This window comes from Neodiprion virginianus, chromosome 5, assembly GCF_021901495.1.
Source record: "Neodiprion virginianus isolate iyNeoVirg1 chromosome 5, iyNeoVirg1.1, whole genome shotgun sequence".
Lineage (NCBI taxonomy): Eukaryota > Metazoa > Arthropoda > Insecta > Hymenoptera > Diprionidae > Neodiprion > Neodiprion virginianus.
The window spans coordinates 22,647,594-22,670,592 of record NC_060881.1 but is presented as its reverse complement, the minus strand read 5'-3'; the positions used below and the strand labels follow the sequence as shown (position 1 = coordinate 22,670,592).

At 41.7% G+C, this 22,999-nt stretch overlaps 1 protein-coding gene across 11 annotated transcripts in view; it reads left to right on the top strand.

Annotated features, from left to right (window-relative positions):
* The first annotated feature begins 523 nt into the window (after positions 1 to 523).
* The window catches only part of LOC124305832 (protein tramtrack, alpha isoform), a 55,295-nt gene continuing 32,819 nt past the window's right edge, over positions 524 to 22,999 (top strand). For 3 of the 11 annotated variants that reach the window (XM_046765728.1, XM_046765720.1, XM_046765729.1), the window contains exons 1-4: positions 4,706 to 5,581; positions 16,886 to 17,331; positions 17,476 to 18,106; positions 19,601 to 19,660. In XM_046765728.1, coding sequence (XP_046621684.1) covers positions 17,113 to 17,331; positions 17,476 to 18,106; positions 19,601 to 19,660 — 910 coding nt within the window. In that variant the 5' untranslated portion in view covers positions 4,706 to 5,581; positions 16,886 to 17,112. Of the gene's footprint in view, positions 791 to 4,705; positions 5,582 to 8,295; positions 8,407 to 9,827; positions 9,955 to 16,658; positions 16,782 to 16,885; positions 17,332 to 17,475; positions 18,107 to 19,600; positions 19,661 to 22,999 lie in introns of those variants that run through there. The other 8 variants (XM_046765721.1, XR_006908458.1, XR_006908457.1 and 5 more) reach the window with 8 other exon arrangements.

The window sequence follows — 22,999 nt, the reverse complement described above, 5'->3', positions numbered from 1 at the left end:
AGGTTTACAGATACGGTTGCGAAAGTCTGGCCAGCCGATCAGCTAGACCGATGGAACGGACAACCTGCTGCCACGATCACGCATCGGCGCGTATAAGTAAATCTGTTTGCGCGAAGATTGCGGGGGATCGGGCAGTGTTGTCGGGAGTAGCTAGTAGTGGGGTCTCGACGTGCGAACGAATGCGAATACTTTACACGCGGTGGTGGTAAGGTAGTTATCGGCGATACCGACGGGGCGGCACCGACGACGCGGGTTATTTGAAAACAATCGGGGGTTACGACCGCCTCGACTCGAGGGCGAAGCGAGGATCGTAACGACGACGTGAAACGAAATGCGAGAAACGGCCGAGATAATGTTCGGGAAATCCTGAAAAGGTTGTGGATTCGAGGTGTCGATGATATCCGCGGCTCGCGTCCATCGGCGGGGGGGGGGGGGGGAGGAGGAGGGGGAGTCGGTGGGTGGGGGTGGGGGTGTTACTCGCCAAGGCAGGTCCGTGCGCGTATATTCCCGATTGTTGAACAAGGGCGCGAAACGGTTGGGCTACTTCGGCTCGCGGAGCGGCGAACGGACAGGGAACGGAACCCGCTTGGCGTCGCGGAGTCGGGCGTAGGCGCAGTTTCGTGCAGTCGGGGCGCGGGCGCATCAGGAATTAACGGCGGTCGCCGCGACTAGAGACTTGCTCAACTTGCTGACATGGCGTCCTAGTCAGCGGACACGGTGAAATCCCACGTCCCCTTTGGAGGATCATCACCGTAGGATATATCGTATCGAACGTAAATAAAATGTCGAGGTGAGTCTTGTCAAGTGGTGGTTGAAAAAGTGTTTCGAAAAAAGTGCGTTAATTTTTTTTTTCCAATTCTCGTATCAACTCTCTCGTCTCTCTCTGTTTTTAAATTTTTTTTTAATTTTTTTATTTGTTTTTTTATCTCGTTTTGTTTGTTTGTTTTTTTTTTGTTTGTTTTTTTTTTTCGTCATTTTCGGAGGTTCTTTTTTTTTTCTCCACACCGTTTTTTCCCCCCTCGTCAAATGGTGTTTGGTCGGTTTTATCCACGGGGCAAAGTGTCATCGGTTATTTTCGAACGTGTTTTAACCCACGGGTATGTGTGTGCGTGTGTTTTATATACGTATACAGTATTTGTATGCATATATGTATGTATATATATATAAGCATATATGTATATATACACGTATCTGTTCCGTGTGTGCGGTATATCGTCCGTTCGCTCGCTAGGTCCTATCTAGCCAGCAGCAGCCACACGGGTTGCGGCGGATAGTCGGTGTGACGATCTGAAAATATACGCATTTCCTAAAGGGTCGTTGCCCATCGGCTGGCTGCGGGGTCTCTTCATAACCGCCCCGTCGTTTGAAAATCAATATTTGAGGGACGTCCCGGCTTCGGGCTCTGCTTTACTCCTCTCTTCCTTCGTCGGTCGGTTCTTCGGCCCCCGGGGTATGTACGGACAGCCGAGATTATACGCGGATAAACAAGTTGAGGACTTTCAGCATACGTAGATATTTTATACACGCACGCACGCAGCACGCACATATATGTATATATATATGTATATATGTATGTGTGTGTGTGTCTGTATATGTGTGTGTGTGTGTATATATATATATATATACATATGTGTATATATGTATATATGTAGAGAGAGAGAGAGAGAGAGAGAGAGAGAGAGAGAGAGAGAGAGAGAGAGAGAGAGAGAGAGAGAGAGAGAGAGAGAGGAGAGAGAGAGAGAGAGAGAGACGGAGAAAAAGGTGCGCGTGTGTATAGTGTACGTTACGTATGTGTAATAAGTCGGGAACAACTCGAGGAATTTTATTCGAGAAGGACCTGACTACTATTTTAACGGTGTCGACTTTAATACACATATTACGCAGACGTATGTGTGTGTACGTACTTATTGCTGATGCGAAGGCAACCGAGCTATCGCGCGCGGCTTAAATACGACGAATTTTTACTGCCAGGAAAGGGTTGCGTAAATACCTCTCTCTCTCAGCTCAACGTGTCGTCGTCTCTATCTCTCTCCTTCTCCCTCCCGCCCTCTGTGTTTCCCTCTTTCTCTACCTCCCTCCTTGCGTCCCTCCCTCCCACCCTCTCTCCCTCCATTCCTCCCTCCCGCTCTTTCTCCCCCTCCCGCCCTCTGTCTCTCTCTCTCTCTCTCTCTCTCTCTCTCTCTCTCTCTCTCTCTCTCTCTCTCTCTCTCTCTCTCTTTCTCTCTCTCTCTTTACGTATGTGTGCGTCGTGCCCGATCGCCTGTGTGGTGGCGAGGAGCAAAGCAGTCGGCATAGGCGCCCAACCCTCGGGGTTATTCGAGCAACGACGAGGCGTACATAGGATACTCAAATGAGCATGCCTATGTATAGAGGTATTAGATACCTGCGTGACTACGCTCTCAAAGACGCTGCGTGTTAAATTGTATTAGAGGTCCACTCATTCAGCATTCTCTCGCTGCTCCGCTACACGTGTACGTTATACCTGCATCTACGATATGCACGTTACAACGTTGGTACAATTTTTACGCATTCGTGCATACGTATCGTGTTCATGCCGCGAATACCTACTTGTCGATGTGGTCGCCGATTACGTGACTTTTGTATTTTTTGCAATCCGATTATTTTCTCAACATTTACTCAACAGATTAACAAGTGTCAAATATAATAAATAGACATACGTTATACCAGTAAGCGAAGAGGATTTGCAGCGCAATCAAGCAGCGTTTCTCCCTCCCTCCCCCCCCTCCCCCTTGATTATAAATTTCGCTGAATAGTATCACGGAGCATATGTATCGGGAATATTGTCCTGTAATTCGCCCACAACGTCGCTGCGCGCAGGTATTTGTAACGCTTTCGATACGATCGAAACCAAACAATCCGTGCCGGCCAAACACGTGTTTATACCACAGGGTAAGAGAGACTGTAAAACACGTCTCTTCCGTGAAAGAAACTATCTAAACCACTAGAGATGTACCGATGAAACTCATTTATACCAATACCTTCGTTTGTCATTCAGCCACGTGGCTTATTGCAACTTACTTTCCATATATCCTTACTTCTACCTTTTGTCTCGACCTATCTCTCTTACGATAGTATATGTATAACATTTTTTCTTCACATTTATTCTTTAATTCTACATAGACGCAATTTTTGTTACGTTATATATTTCTCCCGCGCTGCGACATCCTTGGCATCTCCCTTCCCTCCCTTCCTCCCTCTCCCCTCCCCCCTTCACTCCCATCCCTCCCTCTCGTAGCTTCGTATCTCTCGTAACTTCCACCGTCACCACACAACCACAATGATCGTCCTGACGTTTCGTCATTTTTTCCCGGTTACAATTTTACTCTCTCGCACTCTCTCATTCGTTTATATCGTCTGCCTGCTGACCAATGCGGGCTCATGCTCTTCCACTAATCTCCTTGACGTTTTTTTTTTTTTTTTTTTTATTTGAAACTTTTTCCCCGACGATTGCAAACCCGTCGCAGAGGAGGAAAAATATGCTTGGCCAAAACCCGTAGAGCTGACCTCCCTTATCCGCTATACCACGTTATCTACGCACCCCACCCCCATGAGTCGTAATACTGCCGCTGCTAAATATTTAATTACTTTTCGTTGTTGGCTACATATACACATATTTCCTTATCACCGAGTTATTAACTCTACTTTAAGAGGAAACGCAAACAGTGTCTGTGTAATAATCTTTTCCGGTTCCCTGCACGCTCCCGTATAACGAATATGGAAACATTATAACATTCTATTATCCGTGTATCGCAGCACATGCATATGTAATGGATCTCTACCTCCGTACATGGTCGATGCATCTAGTGCCTATAATATCTATGGTGTGTCGGGGTGTCAATCACAAGTGTCCGTATAGCTATTATACCCTACGGATCAAAAGTAAAACCCGCAAAATTTTCCCCACGGTTCTTTATTCCCTACGGAATAATTATATTCCGTCGTCAGTAGGCGCCAGGCGCTGGTTTTTTTTTTTTTTTTTCTTTTCTTTTTTACGCGAGGAATTTTCAGTTCGCATCCGGTTCGGCGTGTTTCTCGAAAACAAAAAAATCAATAAAAATCGATCCGCTCGCAGCCTGCGTCAAGCAACAACGACGCTTCTTCGTCTCAGTTATCCCCTGAGAATCGACGTAGCTGCCGTATTCGCATTTAAAAAGCGCGTGCAAACGGTACTTCACTCCCGGTGTAACATTATTCCGGGTGCAAGGCCCCGCATCGTAACACACTGGTCCACCTCCATAACGCGGTTATGGTCGACCATAACGTGACACAAAAGCGTCGTACAAACGTAATCAATTATGCCAACCACTATTCGTCATGTTTTTTATCCGGCGATGCGTCGTATCATCGGTTACGAACAAACAAACAATACAGCGATAGTAAGATTAATGTTGAAATAAAAATAATGTATTGCAATTCGTATCAGGGAATTGGGTAGAGGAAGAAGAGGAGAATGGGAGAGAAAAAAAAAAAAAAAGTTGGGGTGAGCGCCTATGTGTGGAATCGGAGTGTCGGCTGATCGGCGGAGGGGCGGCGTCGCCGCCGCCGACGTCGCTTTCGTCCGGCGGGGCGGGCGGGGGTTGCCCGCAGTGGAGGGACAGGGGGCAGGAGGGGAGGCAATAGCAAGATGGCGGTGGTGTGGCTGTGCTCAGGAGGCAGCAACAGCAGCAACAGCGGCGACCAAGAACAGTCAGGGGCAGGGCAGGGCAGGGCAGCCAGATAACGGCATGGAACTCGAACACTAACTTTAAGCAGCGGCGTTGCGTTAAGCAAGCGGGAAGAGGCGAACCGAACCGAACCGAACCGAACGAACGAACGAACGAATGAACCCCGGGCGATACTCCGTGCACCCCTCGCTCATCGTCAGTTCCCCGCTGTCCGTTGGTACGTTCGCACGTCCGTCCATTCTTCAGACATAACCAATCGTCCGTATTTCTAGTTATTATCATCAGTTTTACCCGTTGACAACTGTTGTTTTCGCGAATATTGTTAAGCGGGAGAAAGGAGAGGCGAGTGTTTTTACGATACTACCTTCCCTCGATTTCGGACGTTAGCCGTCGGTCAGGTTTATACGGTTGGAAAATGATGGTGCGGTAAACGTGGTTGTAATACCGTCGCGGCCTGCTCCGACTTGATATATACCTATCATACTTACTCGTTCCGAATTCGCCCTGTGACGTCGCTGCCGGGAGATAAAGGCCATGTGCTCACGAAGCATACGTACGTACAGTGGTATTCGACGACGAGAACGTAATTGAGACTGATACCTTCGATCCTCGCGCTGCACAGGTGGACTTTCCTTTTTTGTGCTACATGCGTACACGTATTTTCGTACCAGTGGTGATGATGATCATTAGCGTGATAGTAGCCGTAGTATATCAGTGTCGTGTGAAATAGATTCCTTGTGTGCAGTGAGGTCATGTGTGTGGGTTTGTGCGCGTCGGTTTCAAACTAACGACTCGAAATTAGGAAATTTGTGTCCTCGAACCAATAAATGATCGATGAGCTACAACCCGAAACTGAACTCGAGATACGTGCAATGTACTCTGTGTAATGGAAAAAAGTAAGTCCCAAACTTGAAAATTGATACATATCGTACAGCTGATCAGTTGTGGATGTAATTCATTTAGACTTGACCCGTTCAATTATTCACTCGGTATGCTTTGGCTACGAGACAGGCTTCTCTGCGTAGGATTCCAAGTAGGTATACGTCTGCCACGAAACACCCTGCGAAGCAAAAAAAGTTCTTTTCGCGCTCACACTCGATCCACACGATCCCTGAGTTTCTAAGCTGATAGATAGGTACGTAACGTATCACATTGCGGGACATATCTACTTATTTAGCAATAAACACCGTAATACCTACGACAAGGGCTGACTTTCGCACGCACGCGAGTTCGCGTAGTAATTTTACGTGTGCGGGTACATGTATCGCGTAAAAGATCTTTCTATCTTCAGATCTCATTCATGAGACGAAACACACACGTGGCTTGGCCGCAACTATGCACAACTTACGCGTACCTGTATTATCATACGAATAGATCCGTACGTTTATTCTGTTATATATATATTAGGTGTTATTTCTGGTTTTGAGTTCACGTTATTTTGTTCCATATCTCTCGCTTTCTCTCATTCTCTAACCCTTTGCGGCATAGTGGTTTGTATTCTTACCACCTCTTTTACATCCATTTTTTTTTGTATGTTTAGAGAACTTTTCAACACGTTTCTTTGCAGTTTTTTTTTACCAATTCTGATAGTATACAAAGAGGTTTTCAATACTCGAGAGTAATTATTGCGATATAATGTAAATCATTATTGTTACAAACAAAGTGATTGCAAAAAATCGTGAAAATTGAAGGAATAATTCAATTACGAGAAAGTTACACCTCTACAGAGATACATATTTTAAATAAATTATAAGTTTTTGGAATCGCTGATTACGAATCTGAAATCAGATTTTAAAATTCGGTATGTTGAATCGAATCAGCGACCCCGAAAACCTCTGAATACAGTTTTTTAACGGTATTTGAAGAAATTTGAAATTTTCGCTCACCACATTGGATTTGCAATCTCGAAGTTTTGCCATCTGATTTCAGATTCGTAATCAGTGACCCCAAAAACCATAGAATACTGTTTTGTTACAAGTCTTGACGCAGCCCGATAATGTGACTCAAAGGGTTAACGATGTGCGTAGAAAATCTTGCTGCATCTCACGTAGGTGTGAAGATTATCGAGATACAAAAAAAATTGACTGAAAATAATCCCGATCTATAAGAATAACGAATCGAATAGAAAAGACATCTAGGTGTACGACAATTTTCTCACTTATAATATCGTGCAACTCTTTCAAGCATTGAGGAACAACCAAGCCATTTCACAAGGTTCACATATCGGTCGATGGGGTAGGAACAGGTAGCCGCGGTGGTATCCCAACGTTATTAGGTATAAATATGCGATTCCGCTAGCCGCCGAGCATATTGCCGTGCAGCAGCGTGCAGAAGTAGCAACAGGGAGGGCGGCGTTGCCAACCAGCGGTATAGCGGTAGCGGAATTTCTGGAAATGATGACGAGTAGGCAATTCCGCAATTCCGTGACCCTCCTCGAAGCCCCTGCGAAAATTTTTCGAGAACTGGCTTTAGGCGCACACATTCGCAAACATTCGCACGATGGGCAAAATACGCAAACACGTTTTGGGACACTCGTGTCGCAGGAAGAGAGTGCGATGGCTGTAGGTCTGTGTTGGTCGGGTCAGGTCAGGTTAGGTTAGGTTAGCTTATACGCCGCATAGGATACGACCATGATTACGGCGGCGTCGTGTTCGAAAATCTGGGCCACGCTTCGCCTTGCCGAGCAAACGAACGACCGACCGACCGACGAACGATAGAGCTGACTCCCTTCTGCCCCTCCCCATTACCGCAAAACCCTTGCCGGAACGGATGCTTGGACTCTGACTCTTGGCCGGATTGCTACTTGGTCTCTACTGCCGGCCGCAAAGCGGTGGATACATGACATATATATATATATATTTATATGTATGCATGTACGTATATACACACACACACACACACACACACACACACACATATGTGTATATATATATATATATATTTATACACATACATATATACACATGTAACAACGAACGACGTTACGTTGGGTCGTTCCAAGCACATCCTGGCACTCCCCTAGTAGGGAGGTGGGTGACGAGATGATGCCTTATACGCAGTGTTCCAATCGCTTTGTGGTTCGTTTTTGATTCCGCGTTTTCTTGACACGCGCGCGCTCTCTGCGAGAAACAGTTCTCGTCTATATATGTTTATTATACGATGTGTATGTGTGGGTGCGTATGTATATGCGTGACGTGCGAATGAGTATACGTGTCGCGAATTGACCGACGGCACCAGGTGGTGGTGCAGCACAGGTTGGGGAAGGGAATATACTTACCGTAGGCATTTGACGTATGCGCACCTCTACGTAGAGTTGCTGGTATGGGCATCATGTTGAAGTTGGTACCAAAGGTTATCGTAACGATTCATGCTGAGAAAAAACGGTTATATCGCGATTTTAAAATCATTGTAAAATTAAGATAATAGTGGTTTTCTCCTCATGTTTCGTTACGATAACGTTACTAACTTCAACCTCGTCTACGGCCTATAACCTCAAGCGTTAAGCCTGCGATGGTGTAGCGATATCCTTGAAAAAACTTTCCACTAACGTGCGATGCCTACTCGTGTGTATGTATGTATGTATGTATTTAGACGAGCGAGGAATAGTGTGTGTTCGGTATTCGTTGCAGATGAAACAATTACGAGTGTAGAAGTATAGTGTAGAAAATGTAGCGGGCAAGTAAAGGGCGGCACCCCGGATAAAATAATGCATTATCCTCGTGTGAGTCTATTATGTACAATTTACATATCCATACTCGACGATGCGTAACGACGTATTTACGGAATTATAACATCGTACGATAAACATCCTTTCTGACTGTATTTTTCTTCACCTAGTCATCACTCTGACAATGAGCTTCGCGCTTGCTGTTCATCCGTGTCTATGAAATGTAACCGACGGGCCCATTCAACGTTGAAAAAAAGTTTCAAATTTATTAACCCTTCGAAATGAAGTTATAGTATTGATATCAAAGGAACTACAGCGCTTGAAGTGTTGTTTGTAATAGTGAGAAATCATTGGAAATCAATGCGAATCGTCAGTGACGACACGTAAGTCTGGCGGTGAACGCGAAATGATTTAGATTCGTTGAGGCTTCAGTTTTTTTTTTTTTTTTTATCAAATCCTATCGTGCAGTGATTTTGTTTATTTCGAGTGATTTGTTTCAATTTACCGCGACTCCGTTCAATCCGGATATACCTGAAAGTCTCTTCTAACGCTCGGAAATTGTGGAAAATCAGACGTAAAATTAGAAATCGGTGAAAATCACACGAATCAAACTTTATATAAACGAATTGGAATTATTCATTTGATTTCCGAACGAATACCCCCTCGAACCGCGATACGTGTGCGTATTATCTGTATACGCATACCCGTATAATCATGGATATTCCAATGATGCTGTAACCGTCGTTATTATCATCGCAGGGTTTTTTTCCCCGTATCGTACGCGCATACATACGTGTGTGCGTACAAGTATACGATGTAAGTTTCCTTCTCGCGGCTACGCGCCAGTCTAGTCAGGTTTCGTCCGCGTCGCGAAGGTCGGGGTGTTTTGATAAATAATTATTATACCCGGCACAGCAGCAGCAGCAGCAGCAGCGACACGGCACACAACCATTCGCATGTAGTAATACCGTTCACGTAGGAACATAGCCTATCCCCACATGTACGTACATACATATCGAAGGGGGGCATACGAACACACCGCGGACACGTGATCCCACTGGATTGTACAGGCCTAGGCGTAGGTGTGTTTTGCTTACGTATCAACTTGTAGGTATGGAAGTCATATTTGACGACTAGGTATTGCAGATGCGGATTATTATACGCCGGGTGGTGAGATCACGGGAGGGATCCTGCGATCAAGAAACCACCTCCGCCGTGATCCGAGTCTTTTTATTCGATACATGTTCGCTCGTTCCTAGTTGTTTTACACCGATTCGCGCTCGCTGGTGGTTGCTGTTCTGTTTGTTACGATGTAGCTTATGCCACTAATCATGGCGTGCGTGTGTGTGTGTGTGTGTGTGTGTGTGTGTGTGAGTGAGAGGTGGTGGTGAGTTTGAGATTACGCAACGCTTGGCCGTGAGTGCGTACGCTTGTCGTCGACGTGGTGGTGCTGCTGCGGCTACCGGCGGTGGTTACAGGAGGAGGAGGATGGTATGAGGCACACCGATACAACTTGCGCCTCTCTCTGTTACAAGCATCGCAGACTCGATGCCACCTGTGCGATTCGATGTGTACCAATTCAGCGCGACCGTCGCACCGTTGGTTTGTTCGTTCGTTCGTTTCTCTTTTCCTTCCACCGTCGCGCATTAACTATTACCATGTCGCTACGTTACCTCCGTATATACTGCGCCGAGTATCAGCTGTTTCGCTTTTCGCCTATCTGACGCATCGCCGTGGTGTTGGTATAAACTTTGACGCGTGCATTCTGCTACTGCGTTGTTCGATATGTAGAATAATATGTAACATCGGTACCAATCGGTGTACACACCGTGGTTTATGGCAAGAAAATTACTAGATTTATTCTCAAGATGACGAAGATCCAGATGTATGTCTGTTCTTCTGACCGTGCAACGGGGTTGTGCAAGAGGCAACAAAGAACGGTGTATTAAAAAGTTTGAAACGGATTGATGGGTATATGTTGCCGAAAATACAACGTCACTCAAGGGGAAAACGAGAGAAAAGTATTTGAAAAGATACTCGTCATTTTTTTTTGTTTTGCGGGAATCGAGTGAAAGAAGCAGCGCGCTGTACGGTTCGTATGCTGCAGCATATCTTTGTATGCATCTTCAAAACGTAGCTGCGTGTATGTGCCGAGTGTTGTGCGCAAGTCTATACATATATTCGTCTATAATATTTATACTAGTTTCTAGTTTTTGTTGAAAGAGACAGACGAGGATAGGCATTATAGATAAGGCGACAGACAAAGCCCAGAGGCAGTAGCGAACAGCAAGGAGGGAAGCAGATGAGAATATTACATGCGATGCGTAAAGTAGGAAAATAAAAAACGATATTTGTGTGTATACGATAAATATACAAGTGTCTGTTTGTAGGTATGCGTAACGTGTATGTACACACGTAATATAAGAACGGGCGAACGGCGACCATGAAACTTCTCGCCAGTAAGTGATCGTGAGACTGAACTTCTCCGTGTTCCTGCAGAGCGTGATTCTTCCATATATATATCTATATATAAATCTATACTTATGTATATATAAGCTGCGTCTCCAAACGACAAACCCACACGCGAATAGGATCCGGCTAAATACCAACGCGCCGATCATCAGCCGTTAACTTAACCCTTTGAGTCACATATTCTTGTGCCGAGTCAATTTTTACAGCAATTTTTATTTTATAGTCTTTGGGGTCGCCGATTACGAATTTGAAATCAGATTTTAAAAATTTAGGGGTCGCTGATTCGATTCGTCACACTGAATTTTCAAAATCCGATTTCATATTCGTGACCAGTGACCACAAAAACCCTGGGATAGAGTTTTTTCTCCGCATTCGGTCAAATTTCAAACTTTTCATCTGACATATTCGATCTGCCATCTTGAATGTTTATAATTCGATTTCAGATTTTTGACAGTGACTTCAAAAACTTTAAAAAATGTATGCAAAATATGTATATGTGTAGAGGGGTAACTTTCTCGGAAACGAATTATTCCTTCAATTCTCACGATTTTTCTCAATCAATTTGTTTTTAACAATAATAATTTTCATTATATCGCAACAATTACTCTCGAGTATTGAAAACTTCTTAGTATACTATAAGAAATAGCAAAAAATCGCGAAGAAATATGTTGAAAAGTTTTCTAAACATACAAAAAGAATGGATATAAAACAGGTGGTAAGAATGATCACCACTATGGCTGAAAGGGTTAACAAGAGAAAGGTAGATAGGTTGAATAGGTGGGCAGGCAAGCTAGCGGATCAGACGTTTTTCTATTTCTTCAATCTGTTCTTCCAATTTTTTAGCATTTTTCTTTTCGAGAACTCGATGAATAGTTCAGGTCTGCCTGTATTCGATATTATTGTGTAATTTTCTCAAGAAATTTCGAGTGTTTCGGTGAACAATGTCTCTCTCTTTGTATCTATTACAGGTGTTTGTACTTCGCGTTCTTCTTCTTCACTCCCTCTTTGCAGACCAATAATTACGCGCAGGGATGTAACCCGAAAAAGCTGACGATGAGATGTGGATGTAGTACGCGACCAGTAGAATACGAATGACTTGACAGCTTTACTGTTGATTATTTTAACTACTTCCGCTTCTCTTTCTTTTTCTTCTTCTTCGTTTTCGTAGTCGTCGTCGTCGTTGCCGTTGTCGTTAACGCGGTGATCCAACCAACCCTGTGCCGTACTTACTGCAATATCAATATACTCGAGGGATTGTGAAAAGAATGGGGAGGAACATTAAATGGGCACGTGCGACCCATTAGACTGCTAATTAATTCTAATAACATCGACATTTACAACGTTTATTTGCCATTTTCTTGTCATCATCCCCTGCAGTTCTCGATCATTCGATGCAAGCCCTTAGTCAGTTAGTCTATTCATCGTGTTACACTCACACCGTATAGTTACAGATGTCAATATTCCCTGTAAGAAGTAACGGTATTGAACAAATTTGCATGTAGGGATTAGGGATTATTTACGAAGGTAATATTCTGCATAGTCCTGGCAATGATTCGGAAACCCTTGTCAATGAGTCATCGTATCGTGGGTTGTAGGATTTGACGTACCGTTGAGCGAGGCCGTTCTAACTCCTTGACCTGCCTCCGGCGTGCAGGTCAAAAACTAAAATAGCCACGTGATGGTTTACGATATTCACGGAGAGATGGAAAATTGCAGATTTTACTGTAAACTGTAGGTAAAGAGGGACACATGAAGGTTTTTGGTAGTAAAATACCCACGTCAATTATACATTTTTATTTTATTTTTTTTTTAACTCTAAATGTAGCAGATTTTACAAAATATATTTTACCAAAAAACCTGACGTCTCCTTCCTTTTCTCTTTTGCAGTTTTCGTCGGCTCTTTTATTCGCCCCGTGTTGATTTTTTCAACATGGGAAGACAATTTAGATTTTATATAATTTCAAAACGTGTAAACGTGAAGAGTAGAGTAAAGGCAAGATGTAAAAAAGTTTAAGCAGAATAAAGTAAAACGTAATAGAATCGTCAATATTTTGACGATTCCATGGATCGGCTTGCAATATTCTTATTCATTCCACCGAGTCTGTTTTACCTTTCTCTAATTTGACCATTCTACATTTTGTAAGTTCACGAAACATATTTTCATATTTTTGACAATCTTACATTGTGATTCTTCTGTATGCTGCTGGTTGTCATTAGGAGTCAAGGGTGGCAGGGGGGAGGGGGGAGGGAAGGGTCCTCCTAATCACGGAATCATTCAATGGTATATATATATGTTATATTTACGACTTGAAATTATGCAGATTTGACTTTTGCGAGTCCGACGATCAGTTCCCCGAACACCGTCTACCTTGCACGCATATATCGGACATACGGACAAACTGATGAAAAGACCCCTGGTATTCAAACAATTTTTACTGTCGTTGTAATTAATTGACGTATGAACGCAGCAAACCTCAACCTCGTGTTTAATTATTTATCTTCGATATTGACAATTGCAGATATATAATACTCTGCAAATTCTCTTATAACATTATGTGGCCCGTTGTTAGTCGACGACGACACTCTCCCTCCAAGGACATTCAAAACAGACGAAATATTCTTAATGAGAAAAAATTGTTGATTCAAAATGGTGTTCAGGTAGTCATTATCTTCGAATTAGGTATAATATCACCTTTAATCTATATAGTCTGGTTATTTAATAATTCAATCATTCAACGTTCCATTCACGGTGCAAAAATTGTCGGCGAATGCGGTGTGATGAAATTTTTTGACGATTATAACGAATTTGAAAATATTATATTTTTAATCCAAGGATATTTCACTTTGCCTACACGACATTCATTCTTCAAACGAACAGTAGCGTATCTTCTTGCTAGGTATGTGCCCTGTGATATTATCGGTCAAATGATAACTTGGAACTTTGGTCAGCTTGGTCGTGAATGAGAATTTAACGGTATATCATATATAGGTCTAATGGGAATGAACACTGTCGAATTTCGAAAAGGGATTCCAACGATTACCAAAACGGAATGTTGACCACTCGAAGCGAAAAGGCGCTTCCTCGTTTTGGACACGATGACGCGTCGATAAACTTGTACTTGCTCCTGTGATGCTCGACCTTTTTCGAAACTTGTCTCATTCGGCATGGAAGCAGCCTCGATGGAGGGACTCGTTTCGTTGGTTATCTTTGTTTTTTTTTCTATTTTTTTTTTCTGTCTCTTAATTGCTCGGTTATCGTTCCCGGGTAACATTAGTCGATCGAGGCTGAAATTAGCAGTCAGAATTAACAGCCAAACGTTTCAATGTTCATTCGAATAAGGCAGTGAAGTCCGAAATTCAAAACTTTGTGAAATACCTTGAACCCCTAATACTTTTATAGAATTATGAGGATAAAAATTGACTGCATTTTTCTATTTCCAAAAAGTCTTAACACGTTCGGTCGCTAACTCTGGCTGCTAGCTTCAGCGTCATTCAGTCGTCTATAATATGTTACTTTGTTACATCAAGGGAATGACGATTACCTCGTGAAAATTGTTTTATCAAAATTGGATTTTTTCATTTGTTAGATTATTTTTGTTATACTTAAACAGTTTTTCAATCCTACCGTTATCATGCGGCATCAATACCTATAAGATCCGATGGTGCCATTATGGCGTCAAGTAAAAAGGTATATAAACGTACAAGTACATATATAGGCAGGGACACGTGATCCGTACGCAAGTTATCAAACATGTATACACTACCCACCTTATACCCGCACACGCATACGAATGTAAATTTCGTATTGATTCTACCGTGCGTATAAAATTCTATTGATTCAGCAGCCGGTTAGCCGCTGCTGCTGTCTGTTTCTGCTGCTGCTGGCTGCTGGCTGCCGCGTTCATGTAGTGTAGGTGTACTCGTATATAGCGATATAACATGTATCGTAGGAATAGCTATACGCGAAAATTTCGCTTCCGCGTCGCCTCTTATCGATCCTTGCAGAACTCCGATTCTTCTCCCTGCGCCAGACGGCGCGCAAGGTGGGGCGGCTTTTTAAAGCGCGAACCCATACGCAGGGGAAACAAAAATTGAAAGAAAGGATCTGGTTTGATCCAAAGGTGAACCGTGTGATAATGTACTGTACCCTGTTGCAGTTTGAGAAATGCTTAAATTTTTTATCAATTTATCCATCTATATTCTATATTTTCTTAATTTTCTATTAAAAAATTAACGAACGGTATCGTTATACGTGTAACGGTTAACAAACCAGCACCACGTATCGTTGTAATAATAAATTATCATCCGGCTGTTGGGGAAGTGTGTATCTTAAAGTTTGTTGGATGAGGCCTCTGGCTTAAAAACCGACGAAACCGATGCGTATATGTTGTATATTACAATAATTCGCCTCGAGTGACTTACGTTATATACCTGCTGTTTTGTATTATCCTCGGCGATCGGTGGGGTTGCCTGTCGGGGCGAGCGGCGTTGTACGAGGGGCGAGGGGTGAGAGGAGAATTATGTAAAAGGAATCAACCGAGCGAGCAACTCAACTTGATTCCGTCGAGCTGTGGCCGCAGCTTATACGGTCCAGGGTCGCGTTCTATGCATACACCCACGTACATCGAGTCGCGTATAACCTATATACACTCGGTTTCGAAGAGAGAGGAAAAAACATTTCGTAGAGAAATAAAGGAAAAAAATTTGTAGAAAAAAACATAAATAAAAAATACCGTAAAACGATGAAGAAATATGTGTTGAAAGTGCCGAACTCCGCGCGGTGTTGGTAATGTCGTTATACACTATGCATTCAAGTATGATACTTACGGGGAGTCTTAACCGTCTTCAATGGCAGGCATAATTTTATATTATATCGTTAAAGAGATGTGCAATTGCTTTTTCGTTATTTGTATGACGATAAAAAATGATGGCTAATTGATCCGATCATCTAGATTCGTGTGTGTGTGTGTGTGTGTGCGTATATATATATATATATATATATATATATTAGGGTGGTCCTTATTTGGGATTTTGACGAATTCCGACAAGTGCGCCTCCTAGACACGTTTGAAATAAATAAAAAAAAATGTGTGCAAAACCCCAGCGCTGTAGTCCCATGAGAACACGTGCCTGTAAGCTCGTTTTGTTTCCCATTTAGATAACATGGCATTTTTAGACCAATTCAGTCACTATTTTTTCTAGTCATCCCTAAGTATGTTAAAAATTATTTATCCACATAAATCTATTGTTAATAGGCATGACTACGCGCACATTCTTTTACAAAACCTCACATGTATCGTATTTCATTATAAATTTGATATGAGTTGATTAGAGTTGCATTCAAACTATGGTCATTCAGTTTCAATTGTGTATAATATAATATAATATAAAAAGAATGTGCGCGTAGTCATGCCTATTAACAATAGATTTATGTGGATAAATAATTTTTAACATACTTAGGGATGACTAGAAAAAATAGTGACTGAATTGGTCTAAAAATGCCATGTTATCTAAATGGGAAACAGAACGAGCTTACAGGCACGTGTTCTCATGGGACTACAGCGCTGGGGTTTTGCACACATTTTTTTTTATTTATTTCAAACGTGTCTAGGGGGCGCACTTGTCGGAATTCGTTAACACCCCAAATAAGGACCACCCTAATATATATATATATATATATATATATATATATATATATATATATATATATATATAATACAGATCTATTAAGTTTCCCAAAATACTTCCGGTTTAATGTGTGTGTATATATTATATATGGCTCAGCTCTTTAAAGGGGCAATCGACGCTATGTCTGAGGTGTGTATTGCCATTTATGAAAAGATATCCCCATCTGGCTGACTGACAGAGTCGACGTCAGCTGCGGAGCCCGATTTTTTTGGAAATGGTAGTGCAGACTTCAAAATGTCACTTCGGTTGCCTAATTGCTGGCGCTGATTGTGAGTAGTGAGTTTTACGGGATAACTCTTAACTGCAGATGTTATTACACATGTCACAGATATATTCTATATTTTAATCACTTCGATGTTTCCCTATGTTTTAGGTTATAAAAATTAAGCAACCGGAAGAAGAAGGACTGAGAGACGACGACGACGACGACGACGACGAAGACGACGACGACAACAACGACGGCGACGACGACGAAGAAGAAAAAGAAAAAGAAACAGAGAAAGAAAAAGAAAAGGAAACGGAAAAGGTAAAAGAAAGTGGGCGTGGACAAGGAAGGGAGGAAGAGAGAAAAATCTTAAAACAATCAAGAGTTAAGGTCTGATGTTAGCGGACATAAACGGGAACCTGGCGGATCTGAGAAGCGAAGCTATGGCGTCGCAGAGGTTTTGTCTCCGCTGGAACAACCACCAAAGCAATCTGCTATCCGTTTTCGATCAGCTACTACACGACGAATCATTCGTGGACGTCACCCTGGCCGTTGAGGGCCAGCTACTCAGAGCTCACAAAATGGTCCTCTCCGCATGCAGTCCCTATTTCCAGGTACACAAACGCATATTTGTTTCGTTTTACTTACTTTTGGTATAACGTACCTGTAATGATAAACTTTGCTGCATACAACGATCCGCGCGTTGTACGTCATCGAGTTGTGTGAATTAAGCTAAAATTTGCATTTATTTACCGCAGGCACTGTTCGTCGGACATCCCGACAAGCACCCAATAGTGATATTGAAGGATGTACCGTACGTCGATATGCGAAGCCTACTGGACTTTATGTATCGCGGTGAAGTGAGCGTAGACCAGGACAGGCTGACGGCTTTTCTCCGGGTCGCCGAGTCCTTGAGGATCAAAGGGTTGACCGAGGTAAACGAGGACAAGTGTGACCTGCCTAGTATAACGTCGTCGTTGTACGGTAACCAAAACTCCGTCGCACCGCCGCCGCCGAATTTGCACCGGATAAACCAGGCGGGTTCACAGCAGCAACACGTCACCTCGCAGAAAAGGTTTCAGACGATGTCGAGCCACCCTCTGCTCGGCTCGGCACTCACGGCACCGAAACGGAAACGGGGCAGACCCAGGAAACTAAGCGGTTCGTCCGACACACCCCTCGACTCGAAGGGTGACGGCCAGGGATCCGGCGGCGATCTCGTCCAGGGATCGCCAGAGATGATGGAAATGAAAATGGGACTTGATTTCCAGAGCGAGACCAACAGTACGAGGAACAGCGAGCCCACGGAAAATGGTACCGACACACCGGAGCCTGTCACGCCGAAAGTCAAACGAGAACCAGAGCCAACGCCTAGTACCTCGGCGCAAGGTGAGAATTGAGAATAAGAGACGGTTCATCGATGTTGTAAGCTTGCATCCTGAGGAGCTTTGAGAGAGCACGACGTCACACGGTTTGCCGAACCACTAAAATTGTTTTCGCAATGCAGCGCAAACGAGTTCTCTCAAGAGTTCTCAGGCAATGCTCGAAACTCCTCTCGGTCGACGAGGAATTTGCAAATAACGATGAAAAATATTAAAAATATAAGATTATCCGCAGGAATTACTGTGGTTCGCGTCCTTTTTATCGGAATTGGATTTAAATTCATATTTTCATGGTATTTTGTTGAACTGAGCTTCGAACTTTGTATAGTGTCTGCGGATTATTATCTTGCGGCAAAGTACCGGTGGAAAAAACTAGTCGAATTTGTTACAAAACTGTTAATATTCAAGACTTTTCAAATAGCAATGCGGGTTGTGTATGGGTCATGTTTGCGATATCGTAAGTCTGGAGATTTTTAAGTTCGAGACTTGATGCGGTCCCTAATATGGATTGCGATATCAGTGTTTTCAAATTCCACGCGAAGAATCTCGCGTAGCTCACGATAATTTGACAAATAGTATAATATTGACAAAAATTTCCAAGCTTCGTGACAATTTCGGAATTTATAAAGGAGGATCTATCTTCTGATTGACCAAATGAAAGTAGATAAATTTCAAAAATTACATTCACTCCGATTGCCATACTGCTTTAAAAGAATTTGTGTACCAATACTTGTATCTTCATTTGGCTACGTACCTATACCCGTCTTTCGATTAGGAAACCAACTTGCACGGATCGTACGTAAGAGATCCGAGCATCGTCGCCTACAGATATTCGGTCGCGAATGAGAAAAAAAAGGGTGGGGAGAGACAGGGAAGCAGGATGCGAAATTATGTGAATGAAAAAGTAGATAAACTGGTTTTTACCTACTTGCGAAGTAGTGGGTTATATCTACATATTCACACTATACATATATAAATACATCCTACATCTACATCTATCGTAACGTGGATTGTTGCGAAGTTCGCGGGTGGAAAGTGACACGATGGCGATGTTTCCTGGTTATCGAAGGAGGAGGTGGCAAGATAAACTCTGAATCTATCTACCCCAGGTCGAAAATATTTAGCCATTCCTTGTTTTTTCTTGAACCTTCTTTTTTTTCTTTTTTTTTTGTTTCGTGGACTGCATAAATGCGGATGTTAAAAAGTGTCTGTAGGCGGGATCTAGAGACCTCTGTATCATATACCCACTGCGATTGATATTCACCACGATTGATTGTGAGTGGATCGATTAAAGTTGTTACAAAACGGAAAAGAAAATGTTTTTACGATAAGCATTCGCGTTCGAGTTGGTTAGTTGAATCAAAATTTCGAATACTGATTTACACAATTTTTCTTCCACCGCACAAATTGGTTTCTCTTTAATTCGGTAAATTCCTGTTATTGGAATTTCCTCGATTCTAGACAAATAATAATTCGATTCGTTTCTTACTTTTAATTTCAGCTCCAGACGAGACATTTGCTCGGCCGCCTAGTAGACAGGGAAGCGAAGGTTTCCAGCAAGGTAAGAGGCGACACACTAGATACTTGCATCTTATCATTTAACGATAAATACATAATATAACCCATCATTTTCATACTCAGCTGAAATAATACTTCGATGACACCGTAATGTTGTTGTTGTTGTTGTTATGATCATTATAATCATCATCATCATTACTATTATTATCATCATTATTATTAGTATGTATTACTAACCTGGTCCCCGACTAGCGTACGCAACGCGTATAATATACCTAACATAATATGTACCTACCTATTAATTCAACGTTTGTCGTCGGATATAATCTGTACATAAACTCCATGCAAATCAAAGTGTAGTAGCGTGTTAATATTCTATATGTAACCGATCTATCAACAAATACGCTCGCGTTCATATTGTGCGTGACTTAAACATCCGGCGATACTTTGGTCTCAGATGGGTACATACCTACAGGAGATGAACCCCCCCCCCCCAAATCTATACCCCGAAGTTTTTACCAACTATATCTAAAGTTAAAAATCCCCCCCCCCTGCGGTTGTAATAATTTCAAGCAGTGTACCTATCCCTTGTAGACAATTTTTTCTATATTTTTGTATCAGCGTTCAATCAATGAGCGTGACTTTTTATTTTTCTACTCTTGTATCATCAGCCTGTACGGTAATACGGAAAAGTTTGAGCATATACGACTTGACAAGACTGTATGTAATAAGTCTCGTCGAGAAAAGGTGGAAAGTTATTCATCATACGTGTGTAACGTCGTTTCATTGGTTATATGAATACTTTTTCCGGGAAGTTAATTTATATACCGGTTCGTTAGTTGCAATCTCCATTAAATGTACGGATGTGATTTTTGTTTTATAAGGAGAAACACATTTGACGATCGACTTTGTTTGCTTTCTCAGTAAAATTGAAGTGGTTTAAAATACGACATATTAGTTATGAACTAATACGCAACTACGCCACTACGTTTATTATTAATGTTATAGGACGATGATGGTATATATCAAGTGCAATTAACTATAGATGTAATTTTGTACGTACGTGATGCATATTGCGTATATAAGCCTTCTATACCTGGGAAAAAAAAAAAATAGAACCAAGTGTGAGAAGAAAATGTCAGTGAAAAAGCCATAAAATATAAAAATAACTTTTATCGTTATATCATTGCCATTATTATTGTTATTGTTCTTATTATTACTATCATTATTATACCATGCATGGTGTGTAAAATTAATGCCTTTTTATATGCTATACGCTATTACGCTAAGAGTATGATACGTGTGTTCTGTGAAAGCTATGCCGTTAATGAAATAGATGAATTTTGTAAGGGCCTGAGAGAGAGAGAGAGGGAGGGAGGGAGGGAGGGAAGAAGGACCGCAGTCTTTGCAAATGCCTAATTGACCCAACACGTTTCAACATATTTTTTCTACAACAGTTCCGCGGTCATACTCTTAGCTTATTCGAAGCGTTGTAATAATTATTAACCTTTATACAACAATGAGGAAAACACGATCAAAATTTAAGCAGAAAAAAAAAACACCAATAATCACGCGCACTACACACTAATAATAAACATACAAGTGTACACGCACACATACACACGCAAATGCACACACGCACGTATCATCCAACCCACAATACTACCTTTTAATACTGGAATTTTACGATTGCATAATGAATTGTTTGGTTGTTCGTTTGTTTGCCTTAATTTTTCGTCGTCACGGTCGCCTCTCTCCGACGCGTGATAGACTATCTCCCCCCCCCCCCCCAATTTTCACAAATCACCATCTTCTTGTTGACCCTTTTTTACTTGTTAAATCATATGATTATTCAAATTTTCTTATCAACAATCGCTGCAAAAATTAAGGGTGTTGTCTGTAAGCCTTCTCGTACCATCTGCTCACTCAGATCTTTCGTATTCATTTCTTTATTTGTTCGATTCTGATGACTGTCAATTTCTTGGTCTTGTGTTGAAGTTGGAGGTTAAATCTGTGTTATGACTCTGGTAAAATCGGAAAATTTTTTTTCAATATTTGGGGGAAAAATTGTTCAATCCTAGTCCATACTTGTCACAAGCGAGGAGGGATTTTATTTTTTTTGAAGATTTGACCAAAGCCAGGTGAAACAGATTTCTTTTTCATTTTCGATTAAAGATTCGAAGAAGAAATTGGAATATTTTTATGCCACTGGCAGGTGGGATTCAAAAAACGATCGCAATGAATGGCTCGTTTTCATTATTATACGCAAAGAACGGGGTTCTTGCTTCTCTTCCGCCGGTTTCAAGGGCGTGGAAGGCGATCACTATGGATGGATAAACCCCTGACCCCCTCCAACCTTGTACTTTCACCCCGCGGTTAAGGACAGCTAGGCAACACCCTGATACAGTCCGTCTATGGGAATAATTTACCTTTCGAATAACGTATATGATTTTTTGATCTTTTTTCTCTCGCATAAAATTTGCAGACAGTTGCAAATTTATATCTCGCCCAAACACACGTACAGCATCTTCGAGAAAAATAACCCAACTATATAAATGAAAAACGTGAAAGAAGATGAGGAAGAGAAGAAAATGATAGTCTGAAAAACCCAAACAAACAAACGAACAAATTGATTGATTGATTGATTGATTGATTGATTGATTGATTGATTGATTGATTGATTAATTAATTATTTAATGTATTAATAAATTAATGAATATATAGCCAACCTTTTTAATTCTCTATGCCAAAACAAACAACAAAAAATACAAACACTTTTCTTGTCATTGGTTGTTGGTAAAAGGAGGGGGTGGAGCCAGCTAGCGGTGCTTACTTTTTTATAAACGCTGGTTAACTTATAGTATAACGCTCGTTTACGTCGCTTATACATAATGGTATAACGACGGCGATACAATATATTGCAATTGTATGTTGCTTGAAAAAAAAAAAAAATCCCGCGCGTTACTCGGTATCACTTTATCGGCCGTTCAAACGACGAGAATAAGGGAAAAGAAAGAAAAGAAAAATGAAAAAAGAAAAAATAAGTGATGTACAAAGATATATGTATACACATATATATATACACATATATATATATGATGATAACGAAGATCGAAGATTTTTCAATACAGTGATATTTGTTATATATATATCTATATATATATTTCATGATTTTTTTTCCTTGCGCAGGTGAGTTGAGAATTGAGTCACATTTTTTGATGCCTTTACGCGGGGAAGCGAAAGACTATAGGGGAAGGCCAGCCGTTTTAAAAAAAAGAAACAGAACAAAAGAGATGAAATTGTTAATTTCATTATTCTAATGAATTTTCATATTGTCGATAGAATTTTCCATACGTGTATTCTTACTACTTATTTTTCGAAT